Raw genomic sequence first — 16,722 nt, 5'->3', positions numbered from 1 at the left:
GATGTTGTGGACTACATCCCCCATAATGCTCTTACACCCTTAATGCTGGCAAAGCATCATGGAAGATGTAGTCCAAAACATCTGGAGTGCTGAAGGGTGCCTATGCCTGGTTTAAAGAATAGAAAAGAACATTTAATCATAATTAGTTAACTCTGAAGCCATATTCTCATTTAGATTCCAAGGAACCTGATGGAGCAAACTGACTTACATCCATATAAGAGAAAAAAAAAATCTTTGATAAAAGAAAATGAAAAAAAAAGAAAAAAATCATTTTGTAAATGTGAAGCTGAGAATCAGAAGCATGTGCTCAGAAAAGCTGAAATGGTCTATGAGACGCGCATCTTATCCCTTCAGGCTCCTGTGCTCAGAATGACAATTTGCAATGTATTTCAATGCGACTGTCTTGATCTATAAACTGTGTGCTATGGGGAGATTTGCAAAAAGCTGGAGGTGCTGCTGCAATGTGTATATCATGATCCTTTCAACCATATCTCTTTCTCATTGTGCTAGTCCTTGCAAAGATATTCAACCCCATTTGATCCATTACTTGACTAATAAATCAAACCTTTATTTTATTTATTTATTTATTTATTTTGCCTCTGAGCTAGTTGGTGCCTCCAAATTTTGCAGTTCTTCTTAAAAAATCAGAATGGTCATTGTTTGCAAATGAGAAATTCTCTGTAAATAATGTATGACCTTAAATATGTATTTTTCTACTAAATTAATATTGTTATTTAGGTTTTTGCAAATAGTATATAAGATACCAAGCCAGCTGCCAAAGACCCATTAAATCATCTGCCAAGACCCTTATATCCACAAATATATATCTGTCTTATAAATTCAGTGTATACACCAGAGCCACATCAGGCCTTCATAGAGCAACAATTTGCCTAGTCCTGTGCTCATTTGTGGTCTAGCTAATGGGCTGCTTGTAGTGGTATCTTGTCTGGCACCTTTGACCACTGCGGTCAACCACGGGACACGGCGCTGCGTTCAGATCCCCCCCAGGATCAGTATGCCCCCCCGTCAGTGAGTTTGTGAGCTTTTCCAGGGTTGTCCAGAAGTTGGCGTCAGGTATGTTAGGGGCATATACGTTTATGAGGTGGTATGTGGTGGCGTTGATCGTCCCCGTGAGTATGATATACCTTCCATCCGTGTCTCTGTGTATGGACTGTATTACCAATGGGCATCTTTTGTGGATGACTATTTCTACCCCCCTTGTTTTACGGAGCGTGCGGGCCACGTATGCTTTCATATATATGTGGTCTGTGATTTGTATCTTGGAGGTCCTAGGGAGGTGGGTTTCCTGTATGAACACTATGTCTGCCTTCTGTCTATGTAATTCCCTGAGTAAAAGTCTGCGTTTGTTTGGCACATTAAGGCCATTGACATTCCGTGATGTGATTTTAAGTTCCGTGTGTCAATGTGGGTGGTGTGCTGGTGTACCTTGAGCCTCCATGCGCTGTTGGTGCGTGTTGCGGTGTGTCCGCCTTGCTGTCGCGCGCTGCCCGGCGGTCCCCACCAGGGTGGTTGCCGAATGTGCCTTGTCTCAGCAGATTTGTGGGCGAGAGTGGGGAAGAAAAGAAAACAGGTCATGAAAACAGACAATGATATCCTTGAAACATAAACAGTTAACCCAACTTGGTGGAGGATGTCCCTCCGTGATCCTTATACCTGTCGGATCTGAGATCCCGGTCTTATCTCTCGCCAGGTCGATCGGGGGTGGCCACTCGCCGCGTCGAGATATTGTCTCAAACGGGGCGGGTGTACAGCCTTTGAGCACCCCATGCGAGGCTCTAAACGTGTGTCTAACTTTACGTGGGTGTCTACGACATGGGGTGTGATGCTCACCGGTTCCTGTGAGCCTGCTTGCTGATCTATATATGCCTGTCCTGCGGGAGGGGGGGGGGGGTGACGCTCTGCCTGTCCCGTGGGGGGTGGATGTGGGTGTGTGAGTGCTTTCCCTCCCCCTCCTGTCACTCCCCCCCCCCCCCCGCCTCTAAAGCCCTTTCCCAGTTTCGGAAGCATCCCCTAGCTGAGAATTTGAATATGGTGCGGCTATAGGACAATGGCCATAAACTCTGATTGAGTTGTACGCCTTAGATACTAAAACTCAGATAGGTGGAACTAGTAATCGTGTCCAGTTCAACATTTTCATTCCTTCTGTGGGGTATAGCCTGTGCTACTAATAATAATAAGCTGGCCAGCCCTGCTTGTCTAGTTTAAACTTGCTTAAGTAGGGCTAGAAACCGGCATTATACACTTAAATGATAAAGGCGTCACTTAATAGGCAGTGTTACCTTATGTGCGATTAGTGAGGTTTCTAGTCTTAGGCTACGCCAACATATAGGTGGGGTCATGCTGAGCTTCCTGGTGTGAAAGTAATACTTCCCTCTAGGCTCATGTCCTGGGTGCCAACTGGTACAGTAGAAGTGAGGGCTTACAGTGAGTGATTATTCTTGTTTACGTCTGGTTTGAGGGGAGCAAGAGAATAACCTGCGGGAGAAGGACCTTAAAACAGTCAGGTCATGTCCGACTAGTGCGTCTACAAAGATAGGGAGCCTTTTACATTTGAGACTATGACCGGTGGTTTGGTTTGGCCCATGCCTTTTACCCTTTAGTCAGATACCTCCCAGAATATATGTAGGATAGCTTGTTGTTAACCACAAGAGGGTTGCTAATTAGAGCTTCCCTCTTAGAGAGAGTTAGTTTTCCAGTTACTTTTTTTTCTTTTTTTGTGAGGTTAACCTCATTATGGTGTGGCTATCCTCGTGCCCTTCTCCATTTGTGTGATCTTCCCCTCCCCCCCCCCCCCCCCCGCCGTTCGTCAGACCCCACGTCCCCTCTGTCCCCTACAACATTTCAGTTTTAACTATAACCACAGTGTCCCTTCTATGTGATGCCTTGTATATATCAACTTGCGTGTTACAGTGTTCATTTTGCATGTCCCTCTGGTGCAGGTCGCCGTTCTTGTTGCCTATGCCGGTTTTGCTCTGTGTTCCAGCCATTCCCTGGGGAGCAGGCCTAGCGCTCTGGGGCCCCTCGTTGGTAAGGCCAGGTCTCCTGGTACCTCGATACCTAGCTCTTGGAGGACGCCTCTGGGGTCCATGGATGGTGTCAGCACTGTAGGTCTTGGGCCGTTAAAGATGAGCAAGTGCAGGCCTTTGTCTCTGATGAGGTCAGCGATGGGTTTCCATTCTCTTCTTCTTGCGAGGGTAGTTGGAGCGATGTCTTGGTATATCTGCAGCGCCATACCTTTATACATGTATTGCTGGATCCTGCTTTGCTTGAGAATTGCTTCTTTTGTGGAAAAAAAATGCCACCTGATTATGATATCTCTGGGAGGGCTGTTTTGCGATCCCTTAGCTCGTATTCTGTCGATGTGCCACAGCTGATCTGGTATCTGTGGTAGGCTGGCGCGAAAAATCCCCGCCATTAGTTGCTCAAGGTCGCAATCTCTGACCTCCTCTGGTAGGCCTCTTATGCGCATATTGTTGCGCCGTGTTCTGTTTGAGCTGTCTTCCAGCTCCATTTCCAGTTCAGCTACCCTGGTGAGTAGTGCGTTGGTGGCTGTTGTGTTTTCATTATGTGCTGCTAAATATCTTCTTTCCTAAACCTCATAAGAATCTCATACACAACAGCAGTGACTAGGTTATATATTATAGGTTACGGATTGAATACCATGTAGCTTGTAAGAGTTTATATCACAAATCTTCTAGTCTGCTCTCTAAGGCCTCTGTACGTATGCCTATGGCCTGGATTTCTGCCTTCACCTCCCTGGCTGATCTGTCTATCTCCCCTGCCAGGTACCCCTTTACCTCTTCAAGAGATTGTAGTATTGCATTCTGGGGGTCCTGGGGGTCCTGGGGGTCCTCTGTGTGTCCAAATAATAAGGCTGTTGGTGTGGCCGGTGAGTCAGGAGTGGAGGTGCCCGTCGGGCTTTCCGCACCATGTGCACCACGTGGCGCAGGCTTAATGGCGGCGAGCATGTCCGCCACAGAGGGATTGCCGCCTCTCTGCTTCTTCCCCGCCGCCTTCCTTTGGGACATGTTGCACCGGAGGCACTGTGGGCTTGCCGATACCGGTGGTATGTGCAGGGTTTTTTGGGGGCTGTAAATAGTTGGTTACCGGGCGGATTGCTGAGCCTCTGGTGTGGAGCTCCGGAGTTAGGCTGCCATCACTCTCGGAGTCCAAGCCACACCCCCCGCCTTTTGATATTTTTGAGTTTACTCATTAAATCAGGTTGTATTCCCACTATCCATGCCTGTTACACATATTAATTTTTGATCTTTTCCTGATTATCCTACCTCTGGACTGTTTACTGATTATCCAGATGTCTCTTTTATGATTTACTTTCTCCTGTTTGGGTGCCAAGGCTCTTAAATGGATTCTAATTATCTTCACTAAGTCACATAACAGACTACTGACTAACTGGCAAAACGGGCAGAATATACATAACCTTGAAGAAGGAGGGATGTACACTGATCAGCCACAACATTAAAACAAGCTGTAGGCAAACCTCATGGTGGCAAAACTGTTCTGATGTATTGAGGCATGGACTCCACAAGACCTCTGAACATGTCCTGTTGTATCTGGCACCAAGGCATTAACAGAAGATTATTTAAGCTCTGCAATTTGCAGGGTGGGGCCTCCATGGATCAGATTTGTTGTTCCAGCACATCCCATAGATGCTCTATCGGATTGAGATGTCGGGAATTTGGAGGCCAAGGCAACATCTTGAACTCTTTGTACTCTTTGTCATGTTCCTCAAACCATTCATGAACATTTTTTTGCAGTGTGGCAAGGTGCCTTACCCTGTTGAAAGAGGCCAAATGCCATCAGGGAATACTTGTGCTATGATGGGCTCTAGGTAGGTGTCAAAGTAACATTCACATGAATGCCAGGACCCAAGGTTTCACAGCAGAACATTGCCCAGAGTATAACACTGCCTCTGCCAGCCTGCTCCTTCACACAGTACATGCTGCGGCCATCTCTTCCACAGGTAAATGACACGCACACACCCAGCCATCCATCTGATCTTAAAGAAAATGTGTTTCATCAGACAGGGCAACCTTCTTCCAGTGCTCCATGGACTAGTTCTGATGCTCATGACCTTATTGAAGGCACTTTTTGTGGTGGTGGTAAGGGGTCATCGTGGGCACACTATGCAGCCACATATGCAAGCATTACATTTTTTTTTTAGCAATTTGAGCTACAGTAGCTTTTCTGTGTGATCGGAAAAGATGGGCTATCCTTTGCTCCACATGTGAATCAATGAGCACTAATGCTGGTTCACCGTTTTTCCTTCCTTGCACCACTTTTGGTAGGTTCTAACCATTGCGTTGCGGGAACATCCCACAAGACTTGCTGTTTTGGGGATGCTCTGACCCAGTCGTCTAGCCATAACTATTTGACACTTGTCAAAGTCATTCAAATCTATTCACTTGCCCATTTTTCCTGCTTCATGAAATTTGTGAAATTCAAGAACGGACTGTTCACTCGCTGCCTAATATATCCCACCCCTTGACAGGTGCCATTGTAATGATATAATCAATGTTATTAACTTCACCTGGTAGTGGTTTTAATGTTATAGCTGATTAGTGTATCTCCTTGCAGACAGGAAAGGATTGAAATCAATGATTGAATGGAGTTTTCATTGTACTTTTAGTGGAAATTTTAAATATATCCTGCAGGTTTTATAGTACAAGGAAAACATGTTTATTCTATATCACTAAATGTAAATGATGTTAAACTGATTATTTTTAGACCTCGATGTGGTGTATTTCCCCTCTGCTTTGAGTTCTTTAGCATCAATGGTTATAAAACAAATCTCGAATGGATCATTGAACATCTAAATAAAAATTATTAACATTCTAAGGATTAAATCTCTGATTTATGTGGTTTCAAAGCCCACAGACAAGCATTTCAGAAGAGAATTCATTGATTCGTTGAAGTTACTAGAATCATTCTTTTTTGAGAAAGGAAATTTGAAAACATTTATCACATCCATCACATATGTCAGAGCTTTCCTATTGTCTCACATTTAAGCAATATCCAATGATTAAATCTGCAGTTCAGATTCCTCTCTGAAATTGAACATATGGGAATAAAACTAAAATACTTAGTATATTTAATTTGCATAAATCCAGAATTCTTCACTTTGGCAATAAGTGTGTAACAATATCAAAGCTTACATTTATTGTGAGGTAAGAATTCGGTACAAAGCATGTGTTTAAGACCAAACACATCGCCCACAATTCTCCTGGAACTTCAGCATTTTAGTGTTAAATGGAGCCTGATTGTCTTCAGATTCAGGATGCAGAGGCAATACCTTCATTAAAACGAATCGTCTATTATACATTTAATGGTTTGTGACAAAACAAAAAAACTGCACAGAAAGTTATAAGCAAGATCATCGTTGCCATAAACGTATGCCATAAAGTAGAGATATATTTTATGGAATACAGTTGCTTGATGATCTCCTTAAAATGTAATTGGTGCAAAGTAAAATTAGATTTAAATAGAATGTAGTTAAACCCACCAGAGGCTGGTGTGTTCACCAATAGCGACTGCTGTCTTCACTGACTTTCATTCACAGCAGCAGATCATTTATCATCATGTGACAGAGCCTACTGTATTCACTAAGTGGAGCTTAAAGCAACACACCACATTTCAGTGTCTGTTGTGTTTAATAACATGGCACCAGGTCACTAACCATCATGTGAGAGACTGCTCCATTGATCAAATGACATGTCCATGACAGTAGCCAAATTTTCACCATGTGAAAGAGACTGCAACATTTTCCACACTGCCAGTGTAAGAAGAGCTATTAATTATTTTTATATGAACGATATCAACACCAGTGTTTCCCAAACCAGTCCTCAAGACCCACCAACAGTCCAGGTTTAGTCAGTATCTCCATTGGAATAAACCATGACAATACATAAATCCTGGATTGTTGGTGGGTCATGAGAACTAGTTGGGGAACCACTGATCAACATCATAATGCATGTATGCAATATCTTCTTTCGTAAACCTCATAAGAATCTCATACACAACAGCAGTGACTAGGTTATATATTATAGGTTACGGATTGAATACCATGCAGCTTGTAAGAGTTTATATCACACAGCTTGTAGGGTTTGTTATGTTCATGTACATAACAGTTAACATATATTTTTGGGGTATTGCTCAATTAGCTAAAGTGTTTTCAGTTTAATTAATTTGACTGTTGATTTTGAGAAGGGAAAACTTGTCTTTGTTAAGGAGTTGATAAATATTTTTCTTGGTGATTGTAATCTATTAAACTTGACTGTTTAACATAAGGTATATGGTCCAAATATTTTGGAGTGTTGTAGACATGACAACTCAAATGTGGGTTCAATTACATTACTAACCTTGAGTCATTTATCTGACCTTTCAGGGAACACAACTGTGGTAATAAAAGATGGATGGGGACATTTTTCTAACTTGGCTATCTCAAGTTCTGGGTCAAACTGGTGCTTGATTTTTAACGTCACATCACCTCCAGGTAATTCCTTCTGCTTTTTTTGTTACATCGTTTTTTATTTTTTCATTGTTGTTTATTTGCCAGATATTTCTGTATTAATAAGACTACACCTTATGAATTCTAGCAATCCACTTTATGCCACAGACAGGCAATATAGACACTTTTTTGTATTCAAAATATATTTAAAGGGACACTATAGTCACTGGAACAACTTTATGTATATTATATATATTTAACGTCATACATAGTGTATTTTAATACTAATATAAGTACATATATTAGTATTAAAATACACTTAGAATGATGTTACATATATATAATATACATATATTATATATATATATATATATATATAATAGATATATACACATATATTATATATATAAATACGTATAATTACAATAATAAATAAAATAATAAAATATTGAAACAAAATTTAATATAAATTATATATCCATATGTAATTTCATTCTAACTGTATTTTGTTATTAATATATATATATATATATATATATATTGGTAACAAAATACACTTAGAATGACATTCTATATATAAATATCTATATATAAAATGCAAATAACCTCAAATATATATATATATATATATATATATATATATATATATATATATATATAAAAAAGGAAAAAACCTTGCACTCCAACTCACATTTGTTTGTAGACCCGGTGCTCGATTGCACTAATTGATATCCGTAAGAAAAAATCAGCACTCCCAGGATTTATACGAAAAAAAAGAAATTAAGTCTTTATTCCAGAGGTCCATATATATATATAGATAAATACATATAATTACATAAAAGATTACATTAGTATACACGTAGAATTTAAATACCTATAAATGCATATATATTAAAATTCTACGTGTATATTTAAGTAATCTTTTAACATAATTAGTTGATTTGATTAATTAAAATTTGATTGACATACCTGACAACACAGGGAGAAAGTGCAGATAATTTAATTCGCATGCACTATATTTGACCCTGTAACTCTCCAAAACAACATAAAACCTGTACATGGGGGGTACTGTTTTACTCGGGAGACTTCGCTGAACTCACATATTAGTGCTTCAAATTGGTAAATTGTATTACAACAATGATATTTTAAGTAAAAGTGACGTTTTTTGCATTTTTTACAAACGAACGGCACTTTTATGGACTATATTATTGTTGTAATATGTTTTACTGTTTTAAAACCCTAATATTTGTGTTTAGTGACGTCTCCCGAGAATAACAGTACCCCCCATGTACAGGTTTCATGGTGTTTTGGAAAGTTAGAGAGTCACATATAAGGCTTGCATTTCATTTTTTTGACATTAAATTTGCCAGATTGGTTATGTTGCCTTTGAGAGCGTATGGTAGCCCAGGAATGAGATCTACCCCCATGATGGCATACCATTTGCAAAAGTAGACAACCCAAGGTATTGCAAGTGGGGTATGTCCAGTCTTTCTTAGTAGCCACTTAGTCACAAACACTGGCCAAATATTCGTTTTTTGCTTTTTTAACACAAAAACAAATATGAACGCTAACTTTGGCCAGTGTTTGTGACTAAGTGGCTACTAAAAAAGACTGGACATACCCCACTTGCAAAACCTTTGGTTGTCTACTTTTTCAAATGGTATGCCATTATGGGGGTAATTCTCAATCCTGGGCTACCACACCGTCTCAAAGGTAACATTACCAATCTGGCAAATTTCTATTTGAAAATGGAACGTCCTATATTTGACCCTGTAACTTTCCAAAACACCATAAAACCTGTTAATGGGGGATACTGTTGTACTCGTGAGACATCGCTGATTACAAATATGTGCATTTTTGTGCAGTAAAACCTAACAGTATTATGACATTCACAGCTAAAATGTCAGACGGAAATACAAATTTAAAAAAAAAATCTTATTTTCTCACATTTTTTTGTATTTTATTCATAATGAATTATGTTCCATATATGAATAGTTAAGGATAAATTAAAGCCATGTTTCTCCTGAACAAAATGATATATAATAAGTGTGGGTGCATATAATATGAAAGAGGGGAACTACGGGTGAACAGACATATAGCGCAAATTCCAGTTTTTGTTTACGTTTTGTTTTGATCAGAACGTGCACTATTGACTCCGTCCTGAAGGGGTTAAACTATAAAAGCAGGAAAGAACATAAGCCGTTTAGCATAACAGATCAAAGTACAGTAGTCTTCTGGACAGCAAGCTCATACTAAGATAATCTATTCTGATATATTTGCCATGTACTGCTTTCTTTTGCCACTTTTTTGGGAGACTTGGTGAGTTGAATCAATTTTGTAATTATATCATTGTGTGTTTTAATTATATCACTGTGTGTTTTAATGAATTTTGTAATTCACATTAATTAATAATGCGTGTATATAAATGCTCATTTTCTGATGTGGTGTTAGCTTGATAAAGCTACTGGGTACAGGTCGAAACGTTGCGCTGTCCTATAAACCTGATTTAATCTGTCACAATGAGCGCCTGAGATTTTTTTTTCTTTTATACTTGCTCTTATGGGATATGCTGTTCAGTTAGCACCCTGTGCAGAAATATTAGTGAGAGGGGTTTCAATACAGTAGACTGAGACAAGACAGGTACTCAAACAACAGGAAATAACCTTCCTTTCTAATCATTGTAATTGTCAGAAGACATGAGGGGAAAAAAAAAATCAAAGAAAGCTAGATTCAAAAATATAGCTAAATGATTGTACAAAACAAACTTCAACAAGCTGCTGTCTAGCATTATAACTGCTATATGGTATTGTGGAATTGCCACATGGTATAAAAGGGGAAACTCTCTCCACTTCCCGGTGCTGTTTGGCAGATGCTGTGTCCTTGAAATTGTGTCCTTACAGCATGGGCAATACCAAGCATGAAAAGTGTTCTATCTTTAGTGATGTGAAGGGGGTTGCAACAGTGATATGGAATGTTTACATTTCTGTGAATTTGATCAAAGTGATTGTCACCACATTAAAGTTGATCTGGACAGATTGTCATAGAAGGACAATGTGTTCAATTCCAATAGGTATGATGATGAGCTCCTTACTGTGTACATGACTGCCACCCTGTCCAAATGGGTCACAAAGTGGATAATCACGTCCCTTGGGGATGCTGATTGTGCTTTAGTAGAATTGGGAATACAATAGTCAATAATCAATCTAAGAGAATGCTTGATTGGGTGGTAAGAGACCCAGAAATAAGAGGCACACAAAATGCAATATTTGCCCTGCATAACTGGAGTCTGAAATATTTATAACTCTAATATTTTTGCATCGTCTCTTGTCTTTCTGAGCTGATAACTTTAGCAGTAGCCCTGTGCTGTTGTGACTGAGTAGTGAGGGTAGAGGCCTGATGAGATCTTACATCTTGTGAATCCTCTTGAAGGGCTTTCACTCTGCCAATTAAAGCATATATGTCCTCTCAAATGACTAGAAGATCCATATAAAAGAGCTGCCTAATGCATTTCAATAAAAACTGAATTTCCTTCTTTGTGCTGGTGTATCAGCATCATCCTCTGAAAATGAGTTATGTAAACCTCCTCTATGTGACAACTCATTGATGACATAAAATGAGGGCTCCCAGAGTATGACACATCCTGATTGAACGAGACCAACATTTAGGCCTGAGCTCACTTTGGGTCTAGTAGGAGAGAATCCTTATAATCCAGGACTGCACCGGATGAACTGCACCTTGTTCCTCAACCTCTTCCCCATAGTAGCATGGATGAATAAAGCTGATTGCTGGGTAAATATCTTCACCTTAATAATGTCTTTGTTCAAGCTCTGCCCATAAACCAAATTAAAACTCGCTGGAAGAAAACATACTATCGCTTTGTCTCCTAATTTTATGCCGTTTAATGCAATTAATATTTTTTAGCATTATGTTTAGAATACTTTTTCATTAAAAAGTTATGTAAAAAAATATTATTTTTCCTAAATGATATATTGGATCTTATAGTTTATAATTTGTGTAAAGGAAAAGCAGATTATATTGTAAACTGACATAAAATACAATAGATAAAATTATGCACAAATGTCAAAACACTTGGAAGACCTAAAGTGGTTTATTCTGACTGTTTTTTTTTTTTTTTTTTTTTTTTTTTTTTTTAAAGGGCAGGTTACTTCCAAGAATATTCTGTGACTTTATGACCAGTAGGCAGATATTTCTGTAACTAGGATGGGTATTATTCATATTACACATCCATACAAGTTTTATTGCTACAGAATGTTAAGGTCATTAGCTACTAAACCAGAAGTGTATGACATAGGGCAAAAATAGCAGTCGGGAGAAGAATTTTTTTTTTAATATAAGAAAATAAAAGATCAACTAAAAACGTATCACTTTAACATTTAATAAAAATATAACACTTTATATTATAAAAGTATGAATGGATAATGGAAATGCTATTTATGATATTCTATACAATGTAATCTATCTGCACAACTTGCTAACTACGCACTTGATCTATTTGCAGGCTTCCTCAAACTCCGGCCCTCCAGATGTTGCTGAACTACAACTCCCATGATTCCATGAATGAAATAGATAGACTGAGAATCATGGGAGATGTAGTTTAGCAACATCTGGAGGGTCGGAGTTTGGGGAAGCCTGACCTATTGTAATTTAGAATTGTTGAAAAATGTTCTTAATAGGAGAAAAACAGCTTCCTTTCAAAAGTACAGGAATATTGGGGGCACATGTTAAAAATGTGCTGTTGCAATCAGCAATATTTTACATGTTCATAGCTGAACTTTTTTTTTTTTAATGAAATGTGAAAAAAACTGACTACTAGACATAAACATTTAAATCGTAAAATGTGGCAAAACGTTTATCAGCAACCGTGCAATATACAAGAAAAAGTGCACGGGAAGGAGCTAATTTAATACAGAGATCCCGTAATCTAATTTTAGAAGTAACAAAAATACATTAAAGCGTGTGTTGGTTACACTCATGTTCTGCTTGTTTTAGCGAGAACACATTTTGTTTAGATTTGGCGACTCAGTCGTGGCAGACTATAAACCGAGTCTGCCTTTGATATTCTTGCATAACTAATTCTCTTTCGTGTGATACATCTTAGCCTATACCCTACACTTAAGAAATGAACAACCCAGCAATTCTAGCTGTGCACATGAGTCTAATTTTCCAATTATGTTCGTGTTACTTTGAAAACTGGTTTATTTCAACAAGTTCAATTTTATGGCTTCCTTACCAAATTATAGAGTGCTGGATCCACAGTATGCTGGGGAGTTTTCTTGTAAAACTGTAACCTACTATAAACAATGCCTATAAATTCCACGGTTTTCCTCTTTATTAACATCCTTTTTCCTGATGATAAAATAGTTAACTTGCTGTGCTCCCGTGCCCGCAAGGAGTGTGAAAATTAAGATTGAGGGTGCCTGAACAGAAGCTGCAACATGAAGGTGTCTGCAGAGCTTTTAAACTGCCAGGCACAGTTTTATGATCATTGTAAATATTATCAGGTCTTTACAAAAAACACAGACTCAATGAACGCAATGAAATCGAAGCATGATAATCATTTGGCAAATCAAATCTCGTTTGTTTAAAGCAAGGGATAAAACATACACAGCGCAAGATATTGCTTTAACTGTTTTTTTATACAGTTTTTTTTTTTTTTTTGCTGTAGTACACTGTATACATTTTATTGTAAACAATAATGCAAGTTTTGCTAAGAATTAAGATTACAGGTGATGCATCCAGTCTGTGGCTTCTTTAAATACTCTTGGTAGGGAACCAGCAAAGAAACAGTTAAGAGGTGAGGTATTTTAACAACGATACCTTGCAATTGGTATAGGAAACATGTGCTCATTGCAATATGCAAGTTGTGGTTTTTATAAATATTAGCTTTTTAACTATTGCTAGTGTGGGTCTACTTGCTTAGAGGTACGTCGACATACAAAATGGCATATACTTTTTATGAAAAAACTATGATTACATAGCCAGTCAGCAATGCACTGGATAAGCGAGCTAAGAATTGGAAAATAAAATAAATATATTCCGTCTTGATATTATTACATACTTTCTTGCTACTATGATTGTATTACATAATTACTGAGCTTGAGGAAATATGTAAATTAATCATCTACGACCTACCACACAACTGCTTTGTGAACACTGGTGTTGCTGGGGGGTTATTGACTAAACGAGAAATAACACCCTCTAATTATATCATTTGTGGTAGTGCCACATTAAAGCATCATATTTGGAATTCTTTATACAGCACAGTGTGGGGTATTCAGGGCCGGACTGGCCCACCGGGATACCTGGGGCCAGGCAGACAGCTGGGTCTGCTGGCCGGCGGCCGCTGGCTGGGGAGGTCTGCTGGCGGCCGCAGGGGGAGCAGGCTCTTCTGTCTCTGCTCCCCCTCCCTCGCGCGCAGCTTAATGAAACCGGGGCCGGAATGTGACGTCATATTCCGGCGCCGGTCTCTTGCTAGCGCGCGAGGGCGGGGGAGCAGAGACAGAAGAGCCTGCTCCCCCTGCGGCCGCCAGCAGACCTCCCCAGCCAGCGGCCGCCGGCCAGCAGACCTCCCCAGCCAGCGGCCGCCAGCCAGCAGACCTCCTCTGCGTCCACTAGCCCACCCAGCCGGTCACCAACAGGTAAAACATGTAATTCTGTCAGTGTCAGTGTGAGTGTATGTGTGTGTGTGTCTGTGTCATGGTGTGTGTGTCTGTGTCATGGTGTGTGTGTATGTGTCATTGTGTGTGTGTCTGTGTCATTGTGTGTGTGTCTGTGTCATTGTGTGTGTGTGTGTCTGTGTCATTGTGTGTGTGTCTGTGTCATTATGTGTGTGTCTGTGCCATTGTGTGTGTGTCTGTGTCATTGTGTGTGTCTGTGTCATTGTGTGTCTGTGTCATGGTGTGTGTGTGTGTGTGTCTGTGTCATGGTGTGTGTGTATGTGGTATGGTGTGTGTGTCTGTGTCATTGTGTGTGTGTCTGTGTCATTGTGTGCATGTGTCTGTGCCATTGTGTGTGTGTGTCATTGTGTGTGTGTCTGTGTCATTATGTGTGTGTCTGTGTCATTGTGTGTGTGTCTGTGTCATTATGTGTATGTCTGTGTCATTGTGTGTGTGTCTGTGTCATTATGTGTGTCTGTGTCATTATGTGGGTGTGTGTCATTATGTGTGTGTCTGTGTCATGTGTGTGTGTGTCATTATGTGTGTGTCTGTGTCATTGTGTGTCTGTGTCATTATGTGTGTGTCTGTGTCATTGTGTGTGTGTGTGTCTGTGTCATGGTGTGTGTGTGTGTGTGTGTCTGTGTCATGGTGTGTGTGTGCCATTATGTGTGTGTCTGTGTCATTGTGTGTGTGTGTCATTATGTGTGTGTCTGTGTCATGGTGTGTGTGTGTGTGTGTGTGTCTGTGTCATGGTGTGTGTGTGCCATTATGTGTGTGTCTGTGTCATTGTGTGTGTGTGTCATTATGTGTGTGTCTGTGTCATGGTGTGTGTGTGTGTGTGTGTGTGTGTCATTATGTGTGTGTCTGTGTCATTATGTGTGTGTCATTGTGTGTGTGTGTGTGTCTGTGTCATGGTGTGTGTGTCTGTGTCATGGTGTGTGTGTGTGTGTCATTATGTGTGTGTCTGTGTCATTGTGTGTGTGTGTCATTATGTGTGTGTCTGTGTCATTATATGTGTGTCTGTGTCATTGTGTGTGTGTGTCTGTGCCATGGTGTGTGTGTGTGTGTCTGTGTCATGGTGTGTGTGTGTGTGTGTGTGTCATGGTGTGTGTGTCATTATGTGTGTGTCTGTGTCATTGTGTGTGTGTGTCATTATGTGTGTGTCTGTATCATTATGTGTGTGTCTGTGTCATTGTGTGTGTGTGTGTGTCTGTGTCATGGTGTGTGTGTCTGTGTCATGGTGTGTGTGTGTCTGTGTCATTGTGTGTCTGTGTCATGGTGTGTGTGTGTGTATGTGTGTTTGTGTCATGGTGTGTGTGTGTCTGTCATTGTGTATGTGTGTGTGTCTGTATCGTTTGTGTGTGTCTGTGTCATTGTGTGTGTCTGTGTCATTGTGTGTCTGTGTCATGGTGTATCTGTGTGTCTGTGTGTATTTAAAAAGTGTTTTTACTCACCTTTTTTTTTTCTCCCCACGCCGTGCTGGTCTCCCCTCGACTGGCCCTGCCTCTATGGCTGAGATCATCAAGCATGATGATCTGAGCCAATCCAATGCTCTGCCATAGGATTGGCTGCAAAGGTGCTGCACACTGTGCAATCACACTGTGGAGCACTGACACAGGAAGCACCTCTAGTGACTGTCTGAGTGACTGTCACTAGAGGTGTCACTAGGAAGCAATGTAAACACTGCATGTGAGTATGCGTAATGTATTATTAAATTAAAAGGACCAATATTATATATTAGAAAAATAAATATATATATATATTTATATTATATATATATATATATATATATATATATATATATATATATATATATTACTCAACCATCTGGGGTGGCAAGACATTGCCTTACATATTACATACGGCAATATATGGGGCAATGACTTATGGGGCTGGCATAGATTTTTTTTTTTCCAGGGCTGCTTTGTATCCCCAGTCTGGCCCTGGGGGTATTGCTGTGGGTACAAAGTTTTAATGCTGTGTGGTAAAGGGTTAATGCAACATAACTTGGGGTCAATACAGTAGGCGTCAAGTTCATTAATATAGGTTTATATAATACTCAGAATTTAATTTTTAAAAATGTAGCCACAATATGGTTTTTAAAACACTTTAGGATTGCACGTGGGGCATGATATAGTGATATAGGGCTGGATTGAGGTAGGGTTTAATTCGATATACATGGGAGGGGACATACAGATTATCCTTGGGCTAAAGCCCTGGCCTTTTTTGCCACCTAGCAATGTCCCTGTTTCTTAATCAAGAAAAGAGGAAGCATTTAATTTTACACAATAAAAGAAAGCATAGTATTTTAAGAATATCTCAGCAGAAATACAAAATGTGTGTGCAATAGGTGTATTGTATAAAAACACATTTTAGCCATTTCCTTAATGCAATTGATTTACTCATTCAGTAACTGTTTACACCTGATCATGTCCTCATAATCTACTGATAAAAAAAAAAAAACTAATTGTATAATTGGATGTAACAACTCATTTTAGAATTTGGAATGTTGGGCTAACACATGCATTCCGATATCTGGCTTCCTACATGCATAGACCT

At 39.7% G+C, this 16,722-nt stretch overlaps 1 protein-coding gene across 1 annotated transcript in view; it reads left to right on the top strand.

Moving 5' to 3' along the window:
- Positions 1-16,722, top strand: part of PKHD1 (PKHD1 ciliary IPT domain containing fibrocystin/polyductin) — a 557,030-nt gene that overhangs the window by 500,493 nt on the left and 39,815 nt on the right. The window contains exon 62 of the mRNA XM_063441645.1: positions 7,424-7,531. Coding sequence (XP_063297715.1) covers positions 7,424-7,531 — 108 coding nt within the window. The remainder of the gene's footprint in view (positions 1-7,423; positions 7,532-16,722) is intronic.

Source organism: Pelobates fuscus, chromosome 2 (genome assembly GCF_036172605.1).
Source record: "Pelobates fuscus isolate aPelFus1 chromosome 2, aPelFus1.pri, whole genome shotgun sequence".
NCBI classification, from domain to species: Eukaryota; Metazoa; Chordata; class Amphibia; order Anura; family Pelobatidae; genus Pelobates; species Pelobates fuscus.
Note: the sequence above shows the minus strand (reverse complement) of the source record. Positions and strands in the feature narration are given on the sequence as shown.